We start from the raw sequence: 21,858 nt of genomic DNA on the forward strand, positions 1-21,858 counted from the left end.
CATGCAACTCCAGAACATGTGTGTATGGTGTGGTCCCATGTCCTTTCATAATCTCCAGCATGGTTGTTGAATCTTTGTCTACTTTAAATTTTAGGTGATATAATACCAAATCTGGTTCTTCCAGATAAACTCTCTCCACCCCTGTGATTGTGTTGTGTTTGGGTGAAATTCCCATGTCGTACTATATCCCTTGTGAGATTTCTTCATCCAGTTCTTTTTCCCATTTTGTTGAGTCATGTTTAGAGTCAATTAGACAACGAGACAGAATTGACGCTATTCTGGGTGTAGCCTTACTATATGCTTGTACAAATGGATTTCCTCCTCTCCTTTCTTGATTTTTTTGCTATAATAATCCCTCATCTCTAAGTATCTAAATAACTCCTGATTTACTATTTGATATGTGTTCTTTTAATTCTTGAAAGTTTATCATTTCACCCTTTTAATTACGTTGCATATGGCTGTTATGCCCCTTTCTGTCCGTTGCTTAAATCTGGTGTCAGCTCTACCTGGTTCCAATTTATCATCAAATGCAATCCATCATAATAGACCAAGTTCATTTCCCAGTTTTAGTTTGACAATAGAGTATCAAGTTTCTAGAGTAAATGTTATCGAGTTTAGGATTGATCAATATTTAAAACACTTGCACATAAACAACATAAAATTGCATGTGTTTAGGAAGTACTGAGCGTGACTGGTAGTAGCCATACAGATAGCTGCATAGCAACATGGCTGTAAATTGTCCTGAGAAATCAGATATTGTTCCTGATAGACAGGCTGCTGTCAAATAACATTTTGTTGGATGATAGAAAACAGTAGGGTGACCTCTCCCTCTAAACACAAGGGTAGCCTCCATTAAATGCCTCCACTTTTTGTCTCAGCCTGAGTTCAGCATCTTCCATCTTCTCAGCTGTTGTGCTGTAGCCCTTTAAGGCCAGAGAACAGGCTATCACAAAGGACAAGCTTCCACTCGCTACGCAAGCCCTGTGTGTCATGGTTGACCTTTCCTTTCTCTTGCATTGTCTGAACTGATTAGCTTTTCTCAGTGGCAGATACACCACAGCTTACCGCCACTGTCTTAGCTCGGTCTGATAACAACTTGAGCAAACTCCCCCACTCTGACACAACAGCCGAGTATGAAGGGGCTGGTGGGCTGATAACTATTCTCTCTATCCTCAGTGCCATATTCTAACCGTCCTTGAACTCATTTGCTCTATGAGGGCAGCAGATAACTCCTATCTACAGATGTGTTAATTGGGCTTTCAGAGGGAAGTCAGCATATTAAAATAGTCTGGGGGCTCGCTGGCGAAACCAGACCAAAGCCTCAGGAAATCGCATGTGATTCAAGCTGACCTTCATCTAATGTGCAGTCTGGGGACCATACAAAGCTGGGCTGAATTAGCTTTGCCTACACTTGCAGAAAATAATACCACCACAGTATTTCTAACTTCACGCAGAAATACCCAGGAGCCATAAGATGTGGTGCATAAATTTATTTCAACATATATTAACATTTTGTTTATTCTTGTTTTTGTTTTGTTAAAGACACAGTACATACAGTATTTACATTAGATTCTACAACAACACTTGCTGGCAGAAAACAGTTTGATCGTCGGATCAGGACAGACTGGGTAAACAGAAGGCTACCTTCTTTTTTTTTTAATCTGACACCTCATCATTAAACTTGACAACTCCTGTCATAACAGTCAGTGAGAAACAGCATTGCACATTGCAACAACTGGTAGTTTAATGATGCTAATGGCTATGATGTTTAACAAAGCTGCAGCTGCTTTTGTCAGATCACTGTCACACTTACATGTTGGGAGGTACATGCAATCTCAGAACCCACTGGCTAATTGTTTGATGGCTATTTAGCCTCTGGGGACAGCCATGGATGTACAGTATATAAAGAGAATTGGATACAGGGTTGGAATCGGATCCCCATTCATTCTATATTAAACCTGCTTTGTGTTGCATGAAGTCAAAAAAGTTTGATTTCCACTGTAAAATATTACCAAGATCATCTGCATCATGTGGCCTAAAGAGCGAGCGCACTAGAGACTTACAGTGGCCAAGCAACTAACTTCCAGTTTAGTGCTCGACTAACTTGACAGGGAATAAAAACGATTTAATTGTGCGACTCCTCTAGACTTTCGCTTACCAGAGTGAATCGATCAAATCAAAATTGTGAAACAAGTCAGTTTGTATCCACTGATTTACAGACGTCTCTTTCACATTGTAAGTCTATGGGAAAATGTTTTTTGGTGTCTTCTCACGTGATAGACCCCGAAGCTATAATTCCAAATTTGTCCCCTATGTAAAATTACTTTCAGAGCTCAGTGCTGTTCCTGGGGGCTTGGAATTAAAGGTCAAATTCCAAGTATAGAATTCCCCGGATCTACCATATCCATCGGCCCGTAAAGCAAATGCATGCGTGTTTCCTTTAACCCTGCCTCCAAATTGCTCTGTCTTGGGCTCGCTACCATCAATGACAGGTGGATAATAACTCTTGATTTGGCTCTTGGTAAATTTTACAACTTTTAGGACATAATGGTTTAAAAATTCCACTGATTTACAGACGTCTCTCTACAGACAGCATAAATCTATGGGAAAAATCTGTGATTCCAGATGATGAATTCTAGTTGTAATTCCACTGTTTGGCCACTATGTCAAATTGGCTTCAAAGCGTGGCGCTGTTCCTGGGGGCTGGGAGCAACAGTCAATATTTCGGGGGTTCTGGTGTAGCCAGTAACAGAAATCTGGGCCAAGACTTCCCCTTTCAAATGCCGAACACTGTTTACGGTCCTATCAACAACTTTTCGTGAATATGCTTGGTCCAGACGACATGTTGACTAATCTCTGTAAACAGAAGGGTTCTGAGATTGCATTTCAACCAGTGTGCTTCACATGGACTGTTTACCTGCGTGTTGCGTCTTGTTATGTTATGTCATGCTCTTTGTCATGTTATGTATGTATGTTACGTAACATTTCACAGTATGTTACCATGTCACACTAAGTTAAATTATTTTGCATGAAGTTAGGTTGAGTTGCGTTACTTTATATGACCTCTCGCACACCATCCGTCTAATCCCTGTCTTGTTGTAGATCCCACTTTATCACACAAACAGAGTAGCAAGATGTAGGGCAGGGCTAATTCACATTCCACCTCTATCTACTGATGGATTACCTTATGACAGATCGTATGAGGCAGCCAGCATTTCAGCATACAATATATCCCTCTGACAAGTCTTCAGCCTCAATCAGGTCACCTTTGCAGAATCAAGAGTAACGATGGAAAGAGACAAGGGGAGATGATGGGGACCATCAACAGTTCTGATTACGCCTGATGAGACTGAATAAAGACCTTGGTCTGTGAAGTGGCTCATAAAATCCAGGAAAATGTGTTTCTGCAAAAATGTGTCATCCAGTATAATAAGCTAAGCAACTGTCACGAGGAGCCGAGGGCGACTGGGAGGGCGGTTGGCGACCAGTTGTTTCATTTGGGCGCAATTAGACTTGATTTTCAAGAAGAGGACAGAAGGCGAACTGGAGGAGCGGTGGCACTGTCACTATAGCGACAGAGCTGACGGGCTGTCATGGGAGGAGTGGGGAAATAAGGAAAGTGAAGACACATTCACACACACACACACACACACACACACACACACACACACACACACACACACACGGACATGGGCGCGCACACACCTGACTGACATAACAGTAACGCAATTCAAGCAAGAAAAATGATGGTAATGAGCACGCACTGACGCATTCACATTGGAGATACTCTGCTTTTTAGATGCTCACATAATTAGCAGTATGTCTTTGGAAGCTGCAGCAGCGTGCCGGTCAGGGTCAATCATCAGCTCGCAGAACATCAATAGCTGACACAGAGGTCATCCCTGCAGACAATAAACACCTGGGCTCTGTTATTCAAGGGGTATATTTGGATGAATTCCCAAAGAGAGGCAGGAAGATTTAATTAAACATGGTGAGCATAGCGGATGCATCAGAGTATTCTGAGCAGTCGGGATTGTGTGTTAATGTTGCATCTTGATAATCAAATATTGGAACACCTTTTGTGATGCTGGTAAATTAATTTGCGAAGGCATCGACCTGCAAAGCAGCCCCTCGGTAGCTTTAACTGATTGAATGAAGACAGAATGGGCTGTACTCATTGACAACCAGGAAGCACGATGATTTTGACACAGGAAGTGGATGTTGCTCGTAATAAGGTGACTGGAAAATGCAGGAATAGGTGGTGTCTATTCACCAATGTGGGTCAAGAGTGTTTCAGATAAAACCCAAAAACAATAAAATAAAAAAGAGAACAGCAGCTGCTACCTTGTTATACATTGTGATAGGCTCTTAATCATATTTCTATATATTTAATTTGTGGTGATATACTGTACATTCTATGATATCTTGTTGCTACATACAGTGCATTGCCCCGACAGTAACTGTAAAACCCCCAAACCCCTTTCCCTGTCATAGAAAATTAGTACCGCTACATAGTTGAACTACCTGATAATACGGTGCACTCCTAGAAATATCAAATTATTTACAATATAGAGTCGTAGTTTTCACCACCTCCTTTACAAAAAATCTTGTGCTTTAGCATTTGAAACACACACATACACATCCAAACACACACAGCAGGTAGAAAAGAAACAATAAAAAGACATTTCTTCTCCTCTTCTTTGTTCACCACTGGGGGGGGTTTCACTCGGAAAATGTACAGTCCCTGTATTCTATTTTGTTCCATTGGAAATGAATCTCATTGAGAGCAGTTCAGCAAATGTGTGTTTCAGCCAGTCAATGGATTTCCATTAATAATAAAACAGGAAGTGGCCCACTGAAGTGTCCTGAGGTGATGCCTATCTCTGAGAATCTGTCTCTACGTCTAGACACCTACATGAAAAGACATCTCATACAAACTGCTACATAAAGGTTTCTTTTTTTCAGATTTTTCTCTTTATAACACTTTCTCTGGAGAAAGACTAATTTTATGCATTGGAAGTTGGCAGGAAGTCTAAGAAAAAGAGGAAGGAACATAGTTGCGTAGATTTGCCCTCAGATCACCGGCCTCCGACTGAACGGCATCGCTCGATCAGATTAAGCTTTGGCCTCCCTGGAGCTTATGTTACAAGATGAATAACACTAGTTAAGAGACATAACATAAAAGAGACATGGAGTAATGAGTGAGAAAAGACAGAATCCATTTTTTATGGAGTATCTAATTATAGAATCATTAGCACCACCACAGTGTATGGGCAGAAAACACAAATGTGTGGATGGCAGAGTGAGCTGCTGAGAGGAGCGGACTCTTAAACTGCCTCTCAGCTTGGGAAGCAGTCTTTGGTCACAAATCAAAACCTAAACGGCATGTGCCAGTGATAAGCTGTCCGAGCGCGTACCGCTGATTGATGATGTCCATTTCCACAGCCGGGGATGTGATCCTGAGCTTCTCTTTCATGGTTAAAGTACCTCTCCTTTTTCAGTGGAGTCTCTGTGGTAGTCATTAGCACCTCTTCACAGCTTGTTATTACTGTGAAAAGCCATCTAGTCTCCACTGCTAACATTAGCGTGGTCACACACAGATTTCGATGGCAGTTGCCATCACCATCTGGCTTTTGTTCTTGTCTCGGCCTGGAGACTGGTGCTGCCCAGACTCCTCTCTGGGAGATAGCGGGTCAGACAGGACGCTGCGTTTGAGTGGTGCCGGGCGCAGGCAGGATGTTCCTGGAGGGGTGGAGGGCTCGGGGTGTCTGTGGGAGGAACGTGATGAAGTGGAGGTCGAGGAGGAAGTGCAACTGCCAGTACACACTCCCGAGCTTGACCTCTCGCCTCTCTTGGCTCGGCAAGATGCTCGGCGCCTGAGCTCACTGACCAGCTCGTACTTGACAAAACAGAAGACGTCCTTGACGCCACAGCGCTTTTCTGGCTCAGCAGCGAGCAGCCGCTGAAACATGCGCAAGGCATCATCAGTGAAGCGGCGCCACTGAGATGGGTACGTCCCCACGGGACACCCTGCTTTCTGCCAGCGTCGAAACTCCTCATAGAAAGCATCAGCCGGCAACGCTGCCTCCCAGGGGAAATTTCCTGTCAGCATACAGAAGACCAGCACACCAAATGCCCACACATCCAGACTGGTTGTCACGAGGAAACCCTCAGCACGGCTTGCACGGCACACCTCCGGCGCGGTATAGGGGATGGTGCCACTCACCCGTTTGACACGGCATCCAACTCGTCGGGTCATACCAAAGTCAGCCAGCTTGATGCGGCGGCACTCGCGGTCAAATAGAAGCACATTCTCAGGTTTGACATCCCGATGCACCAGGTTTTTACTGTGCATAAAGTCCAACGCCAGGCCCAGCTGTTGCATGCAGCGTTTGACCATTTCCTCTGGCAGACCAACCTGAGAGGAAGAGAGAGTGGAGGGAAGGAGAAAGTGTTGGAGAAAGGACAGCAGAAAAACAGAGAAGATTTGGATTAATGCAATGTAATAGATCCAGTACATTGTGTAGGAGGTGAGACTATGGGAGGTGATACCAGAAAAGAGCTTCGTGGTGAGTAGGTTACAGCAGCCTACAGTTAAAAAGAGTAGGTGATGGTTATATTGAGTGGTGGATTGAAAGTACAGGGTGAAAAGTGACACGTTCCAAGAAGGAAAACTGTAACAAGGGTCTCAGTCTTGAGTTCCGCTGCAACCATTTTTAATGAGTCTTTAGAAGAACCTTGAAGTCAAACACTGCCAGCACATCAACTGGAATAGCACTAAAGCAAAGTGAGAGCTCTGTGCGGAGAGAAAACCGGGATGAAGACAAGGCTCCGATCCCAGGAGAGCTTGTTAAAACCGCCGTGTCTGAACATGGCGGCTGATTGGAGCAGCTCCGGCTGAGTGAGGACAGTGATTGGTGGAAAGGAAGGATGATGCCTTTACCTGTGGGGGGATGATGTCGAAGAGGTCCCCAGCGGGGGCATATTCTTGTCCAAACACATAGCTGTCCTCTGTCTCAAAGAGCACGTCCAGGACTTTGATAATAAAAGGGCTGCAGCTAAGTGAGCCGGTTAGACTGTACTCCCGCAGGAAACTCTTGAGCTTCGTCTTGTTCTTGGTAACAAACTTCAACGCCATTTTGGTGCCTAAAAAAATCAGACAAAAACACTTAGAAGATCATAATTAAATGGAAACTTAGTATTTTTAAACCTGGATCCTATTTTTCCATGTTTTTGTGTTTAAGTGACAACAATGAAATCCCTATGAGCAAGTGTATACCATCAGTTTATATCCATTAAAAGTGTTTGTTTTTGCCGCTGACAGGCTCAGACTGTTATTGTAAGTGTCTGATAACATTACCAAAAGGGCCCCACAGAGAAATTAAACGTTTTTCTTTTCCTTTCTTTGGTCTGTTTGTCATTGTGATCAAGTCTCAGTCAAGGAGATGTCTGGTTCTGAACTCTCACGAGAGGTAATCTGATACACTGGATGTAGACTGCGGCTACTTGCGTGTTACCATTTTCAAAATTCCCTTTGCTACAGGAAACAGCAACAACAGCCTCCAAGCTAACAACGCATATGCTGAAAAGGGCAAGTTTTGACAAAGATTCAGAGTGTACAATAAGGCATGCCCCCTTTGCTCCTTCAGTGAGCTGTTTTGAAGATCTACAAAGAATACAACAACTTATGAACACACCTCAATACAACCCACACTCTGTCTCGCAGGACTCTCGTGACTGATTTTGCTCCATTATCTGACACGGCCAGCCAGCATTGATTTGATTTATCTTTCGAAACGTCTCCAGTCAAACACTACCTGAACGATACCTGAATAACTTATCCTTTATGAGACAAGGGTCTGATCCTGAACCGCCCCTAATCCCCTGCCAGATTAGCAAATTTGCTGTTGCTGCTGTCAACAGACCTGCTCTCCTTATGAGCTCACACAGCAGCAGTGCTTGCACCCAATTCTAAGCCCTTGATTGGTCCCAACAAACTTACAACGATACTACTCGTTAATAACTATTAGGTAACATTGGCACTGTGATGCTAACTGTTAGCCATCTTACTGTGTACTGCATCCTGGGCTTAGCAACAGCCAGGACAATTGTGATTGGTTTCGAGAAAAATCAATCCAGAGTGTTTTTGTCCCTATAGCATAACGGTCATTTGGTGGTGGCACAGAGCTGTAGAGATAGGTCTGGCTACACAAGAGGTGCCTTGTTGCAGGAAAAACAATGGGAAAATGTAAGTGAGAGTTGGAGTGCCGGGAAGAGTCTGTTGTGTCTGAGCACACAAAGGGTAGCTCTAAGAGATTTTCAATGTCATGGCTGAATATTTCCTTGATTTTAACAATGTGGAAAAGTCTGCGAGATTTCAGATTGAGACTTGGTTATACATCGTAAGTGCTATATCGTATAGGCAACTGGACATGCTTGCGTTTCTTGAAGACGTTTCGCCTTTCATCCAAGAAGCTTCTTCAGTTCTTCAAGAAACGCAAGCAAGTCCAATTGCCTACGATATAGCATGTACGATTACCATGACCTGGATGACTGAGAATCTTCACCGACAACTTGGTTATAGAATAACAAACAGACCACCAAAAGATAGAGGTCTGTCAGTGGCTTAAAGAAGCACTGTCAATGGATGTATTTTGACGATGCACAGTTAACTGTTGGGATTACATTGCAGCCTATTTTCCCATCGTGGCTGCAACTTTCTCATTCAATACTGGACCCATTTCAAAAACTGTTGTCTCTGTTACCCACCTAGACACAATAACATGGCAAAGCAGGGTCCAGTTGGAAAAACACCGAAGCTTCCCTTTAAGCTCTGGTGTATCAACCCTGTATATCAAATTAGTATTGCCAACGTTTTACCATCCAAAACACTCAAAGTGTTATCCAAAGTGAATTTGGAAGTGTTACCTGACACTCTAATGGAGCGGAGAGATTTCCAACAACCCTGTCTTTGTAACAGCTGCTACATTCATTCAAATAAACATGTACAGAGAATGGATCTCACCTCCATTACACACATACAACCAGCTGTTCGTGATCACAGCTGCAGATATACAGAGTGCGCACGAAGCACTTTAAATCTCCGCTGCCCTCTCAGCCTACTTCACAATGCTTACTTATACCACTTTCAGACTGAGCCAGCTCTCTAACCTTGCTTTTCTTACAACTAAAGATTAAACAGTATACCTAAAAAAAATCTGTTAACTGCAGAAATGAATGTCTCAGCACTGTGCCTTTAGACTGTACAACATGCTGATCTGCCTTAGCTGTTTATCTCCCACTGTGAGGCATGCTGGCACTACTACACTCCTATTTATGCTTTACTAGAGGGTTGACAGTCAAAACCACTGACTGTATATAAAGATGGACGACACATTTTCACTTCCTCCCGCTGTACAACAATGAAGCCAAAGTATCCCAGATATGGTTCTGCCATCTTGCGCTAATGATGTCATTTGGAGCCAGGGTCTGCACAATAGTCATCTGCAGTATCAAGTTTCCTGCCTATACACCCGACCATTTGCGAGCAGAGCCACTGAATGCTAGCCCACCTATTGGCTCACACAGTTGTCAATCCGATTGTAAAATCACCGTTTCGTAGCATGATTAAAACCAAACTTTTACAAAAATGAACACTTTGTCCCTGTACTGCAACCAGCCACCAGGGGGCGATCAAGATACTTTGGCTTTGCTTTTGATGAGCTGTCATGTCGTCCATCTTTATATACAGTCTGTGGTCAAGACACACTACTAAAACAGGGCTTAAGGATAAAGATCTACTCACCTTGTGTCCGGTGTGCCACCAGGTCCACCTTGCCATAAGTGCCCTTCCCCAGCTCACGAATGTGCTCATATTGTTTGGCTACATCTGCTGCCGACAGAGAGGTAATGGCCAAGGCCTGCATGTCCTCCACGGGCACCCCTCCGCAGTAGCCCATCTTGGATGTAGGGGAGCCCCCACCACTGCCAACTCGTCCCGGCCCAGATGGAGAAAGAGACAGGCTCGCCTTGACGCTGTGGGGCAGACTAAATGAAGAGGAGAAAACACTGCTTAGAGTCAGGTTTTTTTCTGCTGTGATGATGGCTGGTGATAAATTCTGTGCATGAATGCTCTTCAATATCTTTATATTTGTGGGCACACGTCCATATATTCTTGTCTGTACATCGTGTCCCAGCGGATGGTTAAATCAGGAAGGCTTTAACAGACCTTCATTTCCATACAATCAATTCAGGGACGGCGTAAACAGGGGGAAGTGCTTTCAGTAAATGTATTGGACTTCCTGCTGTCCCTGTAGATCACTCTGGCCTGCTTTGCTGGCTGGTCTCAGACAGCACTTACTGGCAGACAGCTATGAGAAAATCAATATGACCAGGTAGAGGGACTAACAAAATGGAAACAAATGGAGAAAGCTGACAGCTCCGAGGTATATACATCCTGGTGAGGCATGCCACAGATCATCTCGGAGGCATTCATACATATACATTTTCCAACACCAGAAACAATCACCGGAGCTGTGAGGAAAATGGGTTGCTTAGTTTTGCCTGGAAAACACATTTGGTTTGCACAGTGGTTTGCTCCACAGTATGTATTTCGGTCAAATTGCTGAAGCTGAAAAAAAAAAAAAAAAAAAAAAAATACTGCAACAGAAAAGTTATTGCTGATATTCAGAAGTGCCAAGTTTGAAATAGGTCAAACTGATCCTAGGAGGGAAAATACAGCTGCTTTAATTGCATGCTCCGATGGAGTCAGACACACAAAATGTACCAACTGACAACAAATTAAAAATCAGAGATGAGTGACTGTGCAGGTGAGCCTCTGTTACAGTGATTGAGCAAAATTATTAAACTGCACAAAATGGACCTTTTGAGGAAATGAAGTGGATCACACTAATGATCTTACCCATTGTTTTTCATTCAACCCCCCCCTCCCCACACGCACAATCAAATTTAATCATCCAATCATGCACAGCACGAACACACATACGCACACTAATAGGCATCAAATCAGCGCAAACAATTTTGCTGATGGCCTTTTTCATCCATCATTCAAAGGAAACTGCTTTGCTCTTTGTTCTTGTCTCCCTGCAGCCAGTTTCTCAGCACCACTGCTTTAAATGAGAGCATCGGAAAACGTGTCTGATTCGACTGACAGTTGCATTTTGGGGGGGAAAAAAACAAGCCGAATTAATACACAGTAGCTACAGTTGATGAAAACATGGCGCAGGAGGTTTTGTTCTGAAGGTGTTGAGGTTCCTCGGCTATCTTGTGGGAAGAGGGTGATAAATATAGCTATTAGACAGCGAAAACTAAAATAGGATGCGACCATTTGCAGCCTCGTGTTCTTGGCTCGTCCCTCTTTGTCGAAGAAACACTGCAAATAGAAAGTGGCCTGTGTGCTGTGTGCATCTCTGTAGATAACACTTGCTTCTTGATTTTATCATAAGCAGGGAGATGCTTATATAAGAGACTATGAATATTGTAGCCTGCTCATTCTGCATGTGCCCACTGTATGGCCTCAAGCGAGTCAACACAAAAGTTGATCATTATCCAGATCAGTCCGTGGTCCAGGTTTGGTGATTAAACATTTAAACAGGACAGACAGACAGACTGGAAGCACATTTCCTCTGACCGCCCACTCTGCGTGCCCCATCGCCTCTGTGAGCGAGAACGAAGCAGAGCGAAGGGAGCGCTTGTTTACTTGCACTTCTTCCATTCAGCTCCACGGGCAGAATGTGCAGCACTCCAGCATGGATCTTAATCACATTACTCAGCTCCCACAAAGACAAAAGCACCCTCCCCGCCCAACAGCGCAGGATGCTTTGCACTCATTTCCTTTGCAGAACTGGATTAAGAGTCCTGAAATGTGATGAGTGGTTGGGGGATGATGATGCTGTAAATGTGAACCAGAAACTGCAGTCTAGTGCCCCCGAGGTGTGGGGATGAAGTTATGTGGTCTCTGGGAGATGATTGTGTGTGTGTAAGTGTTTGTGAAGAGAGTGGGGGGTTGGGGGGGTCTGGTGTATCAGTCGCACAGTGACACTCTATCAAAGGCCCTTTGTGTTCCCACCTCTGAGAGGGAGCAGCTGTGAGCCTCCGCACGACTCAGCATTTGTGCTCGGCCACAGCCACATGCCCCACTGCTCTCCCATCCTGCCCTCTGCTCCTCTCCTGTCCTCTCAGGCATCTAAAGACAAGGTAGCAGCAACACGCTTGGCTTGCTGATAAAGATTTGGCTTGAGACCCATTTTAATGTCTGTGGGCTTTCTGAGCCAGTCCCACTCATTGTCAATCATCTGTAAGCCTTTTGCAAACAGATCCCCGGGCTGCTCACTTATTCCTGTCTCATTTGTGCCGCTCTTGTTCAGGTTAGACCTTGTATCTTCAATATTTGTGATTCTCATCTTTTAATTTGGATGAAAAATCCTCTGACATTTCATTATCTGAAAACGATCTCAATAAACAGGCTCAAAAAAGCACAGTCTGGAGACAAGCATTTTTTTTGCATATTCCTAAAAAGTGGAGAGCCAAGACTCTTGCTCAGCAGCAACAATCTGTTTTCCAGCCACTAATTTCCCCTAAAATACAGATTGGCAATCTCGCTCCATTTAGCAATTACTCAAACAGAGCTGAGTGCATTAGCAGTATAACCCTCTTAAAAACCAGGTTGTTCCCAGAAAAAGGCAAAACATCCAGTTTTACATTCTAATAACCACAGCGCCAGTCTGGAAACCTGTTGTGGCTGACTCTATGAGATTCAGCTGCAGAGGCAGTTGACCTTTTTTCTCTATAAACACGTAGCTGGAAATGAGACCAGAGATTTATCCTGTGATGCCGCTGACAACCCTCCCTCTTGTTACAGACTGTCTCTTAGCAGTCTCAGGGTATGACATATGCCTGGCCCGGTGTGTCTTAGCCTCTGAACTCTGAGGGTAACACTTGTGAGCTTAGGTCTTACTGTGGACGTCAAGTGACACGAGTTACACCTGTTCTCAGAGCATTATTTTTAGGGCATTTTTACACCTGAAAGTTTGAACCAAGGTTGGCATTTTTGTTACATTGTATACATTTGATCCAGTTAGTTTTGGTTTCACAGTGCGATTATGCAAGCACACTAAAGAACTACTTCCTATTGTCATCTGCTGATGATAGAACGTCGTTTTTTCTCATTTTATAAAGTCGTCTCATCCTCTCCCTGTATGCTAGAGCGGGTCATTTTATTCCGTTGCATTGTTCGTGGACAAACCAAAACCTACTTTGTACATCTACTACCACTTGACAACTGTACTGCTAATTTCTCCTCTCCTCTGATTGCCAACACTTGTCTGCTCCAAGCACAGCTACCATCACGCTCTTTGACACTAAACCACACACACACACACACACACACACACACACACACACACACACACACGATGCACTGAGGCACTAGACTACTCTTATGACTTGACGATAGCCTGCCAAACATTCCTGTAATTTGTCCGAAAGTCTGAACCATTCGAAAATTGTTTTCACACCAGAAACAAACTGACCCATGGTTCACTATGATCCAGACTGAGACTACCTCTTTTTGTCGGATCAAGGTACAGCTGCTTGATCTGGACTGTGGCCCGAGAGAGGCTTCACACCTGTAGCTGTGGTTCAGATCAAACCGAAACGTCCAAGAGTCAGAGCCAAACAAGGTAGGTCTGAAAGGCCCTTAGATATGCTTGCTCCAGCATGGCTCTTGGGATGGCAATATTGCTATGTCGCTTGGTTGTTCAGTCCACCACATGGCACCAGACTAAAATACCTTAACAACTATTGAATGGAAATATTGGGCTACTGGAAACTACTGGAAATTCTGTGCCAACATTTATGATCTCCAGAGGATGAATCCCTCTGACTTTGGTGATCCCTGACTTCTCCTCTAGTGCCAACATCAAGTTAACATGATTATTGGATGGATTTGCCATGAAATATGGTGCACACATTTATGTCAGGTTAGCAAGTGCTACCATGCCATTTTAAGATGGTGAAGATTGTACATTACACCTACTTAACATGAGAGTGTTAGCATTGTCATTATGAGCATTTAGCTTATTGCACTGCAGTTCCCAGCCTCAAACAGCTGCTAGCATGGCTGCAGACTCTTAGTTTGTTTGCTTAAAAGTATGTTCAAGGTCGCCTTCATTTACAGGGCTATTTGTTTAGTTCCATGCCATTGTTCGGATGGCCCATTATTCCAAAACCCCAATAGTCTAAAAAATGTCCCATTGTACGGAAGGATCCATTTATCCGACAGCCTGTTATCCCAAAAACAAACATCCATTGCTCAGAGGGCCCATTGCTCCATTGAAAATACACTCTCCCTGCAGTTAGAAACATTCATGACCTGAAATCTGTCGGCACTGCCTCTTAACATTTCACACCATCTTTCCCCTGGCTGATTGGGAGCATATATATATATGTGTACTGTATACATACAGTAGCCAAAATTCGACAGCCTAGCTTCTACAATATCTTTTTTTTTTACTACAGCGAAGGCATGAACTGCACTACTCTACCTCTTACCTTGATATTCTTACCCTAACCTTACCTAATCTCACTCCTCATGCCTAAACCTAACCAACCCAACCAATGAAGACAACAAGTACTAGCCAATCAGAGGAAGTGTAGGGCAGGTCATGCCTTCGCCATAGTAGGTCGGTCCAGTGTTATTCTGCATAATAAATAGCCATGTGCTTCTGTTTGGAACAGTGTGTATTTTTAGAGTAATGGGCCTTTAGCGCACTGGGCTTTTTTTTTTTTTTTTTTTTTTTTTAAAGGAGGAGGAGAACAGGCTTTCGTAAAAATGGGCTTTGGCGCCAATGGGACATTTTTCGGACTATTGGGGTTCCGTACTAATAAGCCGTCTGAATAATGGGCTGTCCCCGTTTGTTCTCCAAAGACTAACTGTAGAGCTTGCAGGTGGACAAATATCTGTGGTACCATCATGTGACTCTCATCAGGGACAGTAATTGTTTATTCAGCGAGTTCTCCCGGTGTAAACTACATGAGTGATACAGTTGCAGTGAACTGTGACATGACATTGATTAGCACATTGAGACTTCACAGAGGTGAGGTTCAAATATGAATACAGACTCAACTACAGGATATGAGCTAAATTGCTGTCGTAGAAAAGATGAAAATTTGGGCAATAAAGTTTATATTGCACCATGTTTAACAAGTGTATTTTATTGTACACAAAGCATATATCAGCAGCTTTACACACACACTGTTCGCCCTTTTTAGTCCAGCCTTCCTTCCCCCTCTCCTCTTTCTCTCTTGCCTGTTCCAGAAAATGTAAACAAGGGACTAATGAAAGAAATAAAAAGATTGCAGAGCCTGCCTCACGTCCCTACCTCTCTCCATTACTAATGGACTAGTTGCTTTGCTCTCGGCAGAAGAGTCATTATGGGTGAAGACTGATCTCCTGTGTCCAATTTACTGTCAAAATGCCCAACGTGTCTTGCCTCTGGGTCAAAGTGAAAACAGTGAGTGTAATACGCAGTGACTGATGTGGCCTCTCACTGACAGAGAGAAAACATCCGCATGCACAGACACACATATAGATGCATTTTTGTCCATCTGTCTGTCCCTCTCCTTGTTGTCTTTTTGTGGATGTGTAAAATGAAAACAAATGACTGATCCTAAACAATCTGTCATTCAATCAGGAAGCAAATGGGCTTCCTTGTGACAGCCAGATGCACTCAGGACACTCTGTTCCCTGCTCAGGCGTAAAAAAACTGAATCACCTTCCCCACACAGAACATCAGAGCCGGTGAGTCGGTGGGTTTAGTGCCTCAGTCAACACGCGGCTGAAGAAACCTCCTGCTGTGCTGTGATAGGTGAACCAGCGGCCTGGGCCACGGTCATTCATTTTGACAAATCACCCGCTCTCAGCTTTGCCCAGCTGCCCATATGGAGGATCCCTGCTGGGACCAAGTGCTGTGTAACCCGTCCCTGACTCGTCTTGCCTCTACTCTCCGTCCCATCATCCCTCTCAGTCTCTCTCGCTACTGTATGCCACACATCCCGTGGAGCCACTGCCTACTGGCAAAAACACTGGCTGACCACTGGCCTCCTGCTGGTATGACCTATATCCCGGGAAGGGACAACCCAAGGTTACAGGGATCTGAGAGTGGAAAATTAGCTATGAGAGGTGAAGGACACCTGGCTCTAGTACTGTGCATTGACCAAAAATGACCATCGAAGTAAAAATGGGCACAATAGCAAGCCAAAGTTTGGGATTAAAGCTAAGGTAGGCTTTTTTGGCATCACTGGGCAAAAATGACTTCTGCACCTTCTCTTGGCTGTTTTCAGGCTTTCGAAAATCTTTGGCAACAACTGCCTTTACTGCAAAGCAACCCAAAAAGGAAAGCAGACTTACAAAGAACATAGTGGCTTAAAGTGTGGCCCATGGACCAATGGTGGCCATCACAAACATTTTATGTGGCTCCAAAACATGACATGAAATGCATGCATTACATTTTAATCATTTGTGGTCCATCTCAAAACTTTCACTTTTGGTAGTTTACATTTATTACACTTTTAGGCAGCTGCTCTATTTCTGATTCTGATCCTGACAAAGTTAGTGGTTGACAACTTGCAGCTTGCACTTAACCTACATTAGCACTCAGACATTAAAACTTCAAGCACTCCTGAAACAGACAGTCTGACAATAAATATACCACAAAGCATGTCAATATCTATACAGCATTTCAGAGATGGAGAGAAAATGTTGCTAACAGTTTCGCCTTCGGCTACCCATAGCCAAAGGCTTGTGGCTGCAGCTAATTCAATGTCATGTTTATGTAGCTAGTGAGAGCCCCGAATCACAGTAGGTCATCTCAAAGGACTTTACAGGCCCACCAGTTTGCAAAGAAAACAAGATGGTAATACTTATAAAAATGCCACTAAATAACGGCGTCAGGATCACGATCATAATCAGGATGATTGAAATGAATGACTAGTGCTCGCTCAGGTACGCATCCCCTGCTTGTCTCATAGGAAGGTTAGGACAGAGAGGAGGAGGGCTGTGTTTTCAAACTGCTTACCCCAGCTTTTAGCGCTTTGGGATTAGAAACTGTGGAGCATCTGATTTTGAATGCCATCATAAACAATGTCATCATCACCCTCATTGTAATCATGTCCGGCGAAAAAAAATAAATCCACAGTGAAGTATCACTGCAATAAGCTACCCAGGGAACATACTGTACCTAACCCCCCACTCTCTCACAATCCAGTAGCCTCAAGTTCCAATCGGGAGGTTTCATGTGACAAGAGAGAGAGGGAGAGAGAGCAGGCTTGGGGGAATCCAGTGAGACTGAATTGAAGCATCCCTCCCTTTGTACCACATGCTGTAGACTGCGTCCCTTTGATGTCAAATACATGGGGAAATGTGACTCTATTATGAGCTCAGAAAATGGGGTCTAAGGGGGGGTGTGGCTAGATGATGTAAGAGCATCGCTAAGGAGGACATTGCTCCTGTTATTTATTCTCAGACCAATTCGCCCTCCACCACCTCAAGGCAAACTAGCAGCATGGTGATTTGTGATCCCGTTCACATGCTGTACAATAGCATCGAACCGCAATCAATGCACTAATGGTGATTGCTGAGGCAGCAATTAACCCCCCCCTCCTCCCTCGTCTTTTATTTTCAAATAAGCTTTAATTGCACAACTGGATATTAGTCACTGCTGCAAGTGCAAGTGTAGGACACAGTGTACGCAAGACAAAAGTCAATTAAAAACAAGAACATATTGTACGCAAACCAAACATCCATTCACCATATAACAAAATAACTGTTAATAACTATAACACGGTGAATACACTGAACACATACATGACAGAAACACTCATAGTCATGCTTCACACACCCACACACATGTACATGTAAACAGTATGTATGCTGACTGTCAGGGGGTGTCATTACACAGCTGTTTTCCTACTAACATTACAGTAGGTGAGGATGTAATACGCAGATATTAAGTGATGAGTCTTTATTTCCACCCAGCAGGGCACAGACTCATTAACAAGACAGTAAGAAAAATGTCCTCTGTGTGTCCTAATTGACGTTTGCATCCTTCCTGTCCACTGAGCAGCCATGTTGTCCTACAGCAGCTAATCTATGCCACACTGCTGAGTTGGATTTCCTTTTAGTAAACTGATTAATATGTCAGTTTTAATGCCATGTATTCATTGTTAAACTGTATGTGTGAGGGGTTTAACTGGTGTGTGTGTGCCAGCTGTTGGAGTGGGTCATTGTCTGGCATCTGCTGTTTCCATATGAAGCCGTGAGCGTAGTTCTGCAGACCATATTTGGGATGTTTCTGTGGTTGTTTCTGATATTTCAAGGTAAAGAATATGAAGGAAGATTTGTTTTTTTTTGTGGGCGTATATGGGCTCCTCCTTTATTTAAGATCCCTGGCTTATATGCATGAGGTATACTCTTAACATGTTTGGTTTTGGATGTCAAGTGCAGCATTTTCTACCATTGTGATTTATGTTAAGTAGTATTTTAAACTTTTACACAGTGTTCTGCATGCTCCAGATATAGAGCAACTTTGGCATGAACTACTCCTTTAAAGTTCCCAGCCATTACAGCCTCTCCTCTGGGTCAAAACATTGTCTGTGACAAAAGCAAATCCGTGTGCGTATTAGCTGCTGTTGCCTTTCATTTGGAGAGTCCATTACCAGCCTCCAGGCTCTGCTCTTACCGGGTCTGCTCTGTGCAAGTCAGCTGCTCATTTAAATGCATTAGACGGCATTAACGATGAGATATCACCTGTCTGCCCTGGACAAAGTATAAAAGGGCCATTAAAAGTGGATTCCCCCGGATGCCCTCGCATGCATCCATCCAGCACAGACAAAAAGAAAGCAGAGTGGGAAACAAATAGGTGAGTGATGTGGGTGAGCACAGAAATTAAGTCGCAGCTCAACCATTAACTCTAGTTAGAGTTAATCATAGCCTGGTGGTAAATAAAGCTGCTGACACTGATGCTTTATTATAAGGTAGGCAGTGGGAAAATGTATTAATCATATGGGGATACTGATGAGAGGGAGTCAAAGTTCACACCACACAAAGTTATCAAGAATGGGAAAACAATTCAAACACTTTATTTTTTTTTTTTTTGCACAGTATCTTTCAGTCTGACCCGGTTTCAGGCACCTCAGGGTGCATCTAGGTGTTACTCGCTCACCTGCTGGCGACCTGTCTCTCTCCTCCATGGTCCTGCATCCGCTCGGAAAGCAGAGCTGCTGCGCTCTGCTCCGCTGTGATCCGCCTGGCTCTGCAGGAAACTGATGAATGGATCTCCTCGTTTCAAAGTTATCGATCAGCTATAGGTGCTTAAAAACCCGTGCAGGTCCTTTAAACACCTCAAAAAAAAAAAAAAAAAAAAAAAAAAAGCTTGCAATTTCACAGCTGACAGAGCTCGGATCAGATCTAGTCGTTTTGTTTTGTTGCCTTGCTGCCGCCCGCCCAAGAAGATGATTCCCGTCCTGTGTCTTTCTGGAGATGCTCTACAGTTTGTGACTTTCTTCGGAGGCGGATTAAATCAAAGCATCATCTGATGCTGGAGGCTGAGATGAGGACGCAGGCTGGGATCCCTCCTCTGAGCGCCCACCATCTCAACCTGCCAAGCAGCGGGAGGAGGGTGCGTGTTTATCTTTCGCTCCTCCAGTGGTCTGCATGACCCAGTTCAGCACCACACACACACTGAGACGAACCCATTCACTCGCATCCACGCAGGGGGCTCGGCGGAAACCTGTGCGCTCTGCAGCGTGCATGGACCAATCTACATGTTCCCAGTAAACTCAGCTCTGGCTCTCCTCTCACTGTCTGTCTGTTTTGTCCGTCGGTCCAGTGGGACTCTGGGACTGAGGAGGAGGAGGAGGAGGAGGAAGGAGGGGTTGGTCTCAGATCTTACTCTTCTGCTGGTCCTACCAGTCAGCTCCCTCATTGTTCACCGTCTCCACCCTCTGGCAAACTAATACGCTCACGTGTTCCGGGTCCTAGCGCCTGGACGCTCCCCATCCATGCATCCAACCTCAATGCGTCCGTGAGATTTTACTTTTGATTCATGCTTTGAAGGAACAAGCTGCTCCGCTCTTGCATAATTCAACAGCTTATGGCCTCAAGTACTTCACGCGGTGACTTTGCCAACTGTCCTTATTAGGTAACAGCGAGGCAAGACTTTCAATTAATTCAGTGCCCTGGCAGCTCCCCTTTTACTGTACATGTTTAACAACAGGCCTCCTGCCAGACGTGTTTGCCAAGCTGAACAGATTGGACTGAGAAAACAGCATCGACATAACAGGGATAACCTTAATGCATCATCACCAAAGACCACTGATCAGATGGGGGATGATGGCTTGTGCTCAGGAAGATCAGGGGCTGAGTCAGACGTTGTAAATACTCGGGTGAGGTCCAAACCTAGGGGGGACCGGGGGCATGCTCCCACAGGGCGATTTATTTTCCCATTTACAGCAGCTATGTGCATGATTTTTCGAGTCATTTGAGATAAGAGAATGCCTATATATCTGTACATCATTTGGAAAAACATGACAGTTGCCAAGAAAAAAAAAATCACCCTGCAGAGTCTACATTCTATTTTCTCCAACTGTCTTCATCACTGCAAAACCATGAAACAACAAATGCGGAGGATGACTAATTTTCAGTCGTGCCTCCATGGATGGCTTACTGAACAGGCGTACTGGGCAAAGGCCCAGGGACCTGAAGTGTCAGGGGCTCTGTCTAGCCTGTGCGTCCCAATCCCCATACTACCATACTATATAGTATGCTAGGGAAAGATTTAGCGTGTTGCAATACGTAGTAGGTGAAATGCAGTATGCCAAAAATACCAGGATGTTCTACTACAGCTGGTCCAATTTTGCAGTTTGGAAGACAGCATGCTTTACTGGCTATTCTGACCCCCATCCTCTGCACAGTGGACGATACATCACATTGACTGAGCCGCAAACAGATGACTGATTGACAGCTGTCAGAAGTCACACTGGCAGCTGACAGCACATTCAGGAAAGTGATGACCAGTCAAATAGTAATAATAGGAATATTGATTATTTTAGTGAACCAAATAATCATAAATATTACAAACAACAAAAGGACATAACATAAACAACATTGACAGAGAACTGCAGATGTAATGTCACTGTCACAAATATGATATATTAGAATCTACAATCTGTGCAGCTGTAACTTTAATGTTGAGCTACATACATTGCAAAGTAACAACAGCAGAGCTCACACGGTCTCTGGCAAACTCAATGAATGGTGTTTGTTTATCTCCAAAGTAACAGATACAAAAGCAAGGGGGTCAAAGTTGAAGGCGTAATGTTATGAGACAGTAGTGTGTCCTGATTGTATGCATACTGCATGCAACAGTAGGTACTTTTAAAGGACAGCTGCAGTAGCAGGGAGAGACTCAAAATGCGTGATGCGGAACTGCAAATAGGCAAAAAATTACGATGAAAAGAGGCAAAACAACCACAAAGAGACACAAAACTACAAAGAGATGCAAAACAACAACAACAAAAAAGAGGCAAAACCACCACAAAGTCTGTGTTTTTTGCTCCCATGTAAATGGTGGGGCCTTTTGCATATCTGTGCCCAAGGTCCCATGTCTTATAATCCGCCTATGCCTGCCACCTAAAACAAGGGAAAAATTGTTGGATGTTAACAATTTTTACTTTGCTTCAAACAACACTTACCTTTCTGGAAATTTTACACTTTACTTTGTTTAGGTTAAAATGCTATTAATAAGCTGATGGCACACTAAAATGTAAGTGAGATAAAAA

The 21,858-nt window shown here is 43.9% G+C and overlaps 1 protein-coding gene across 1 annotated transcript; it reads right to left on the reverse strand.

Annotated features, from left to right (window-relative positions):
- Positions 1 to 1,482: 1,482 nt before the first annotated feature.
- On the reverse strand, positions 1,483 to 20,176 carry sbk1 (SH3 domain binding kinase 1). Its single transcript, XM_049564247.1, has 4 exons — positions 19,242 to 20,176; positions 9,806 to 10,047; positions 6,944 to 7,146; positions 1,483 to 6,418 (listed from the first exon to the last, which is right to left on the reverse strand). The coding sequence occupies exons 1-4, from the start codon at positions 19,277 to 19,279 to the stop codon at positions 5,591 to 5,593; spliced, it is 1,311 nt and encodes a 436-aa protein (XP_049420204.1). The 5' UTR covers positions 19,280 to 20,176; the 3' UTR covers positions 1,483 to 5,590.
- Between the last annotated feature and the right edge of the window lie 1,682 nt (positions 20,177 to 21,858).

The sequence above is a fragment of the Epinephelus fuscoguttatus genome, linkage group LG20 (assembly GCF_011397635.1).
Source record: "Epinephelus fuscoguttatus linkage group LG20, E.fuscoguttatus.final_Chr_v1".
Classification (NCBI taxonomy): domain Eukaryota; kingdom Metazoa; phylum Chordata; class Actinopteri; order Perciformes; family Serranidae; genus Epinephelus; species Epinephelus fuscoguttatus.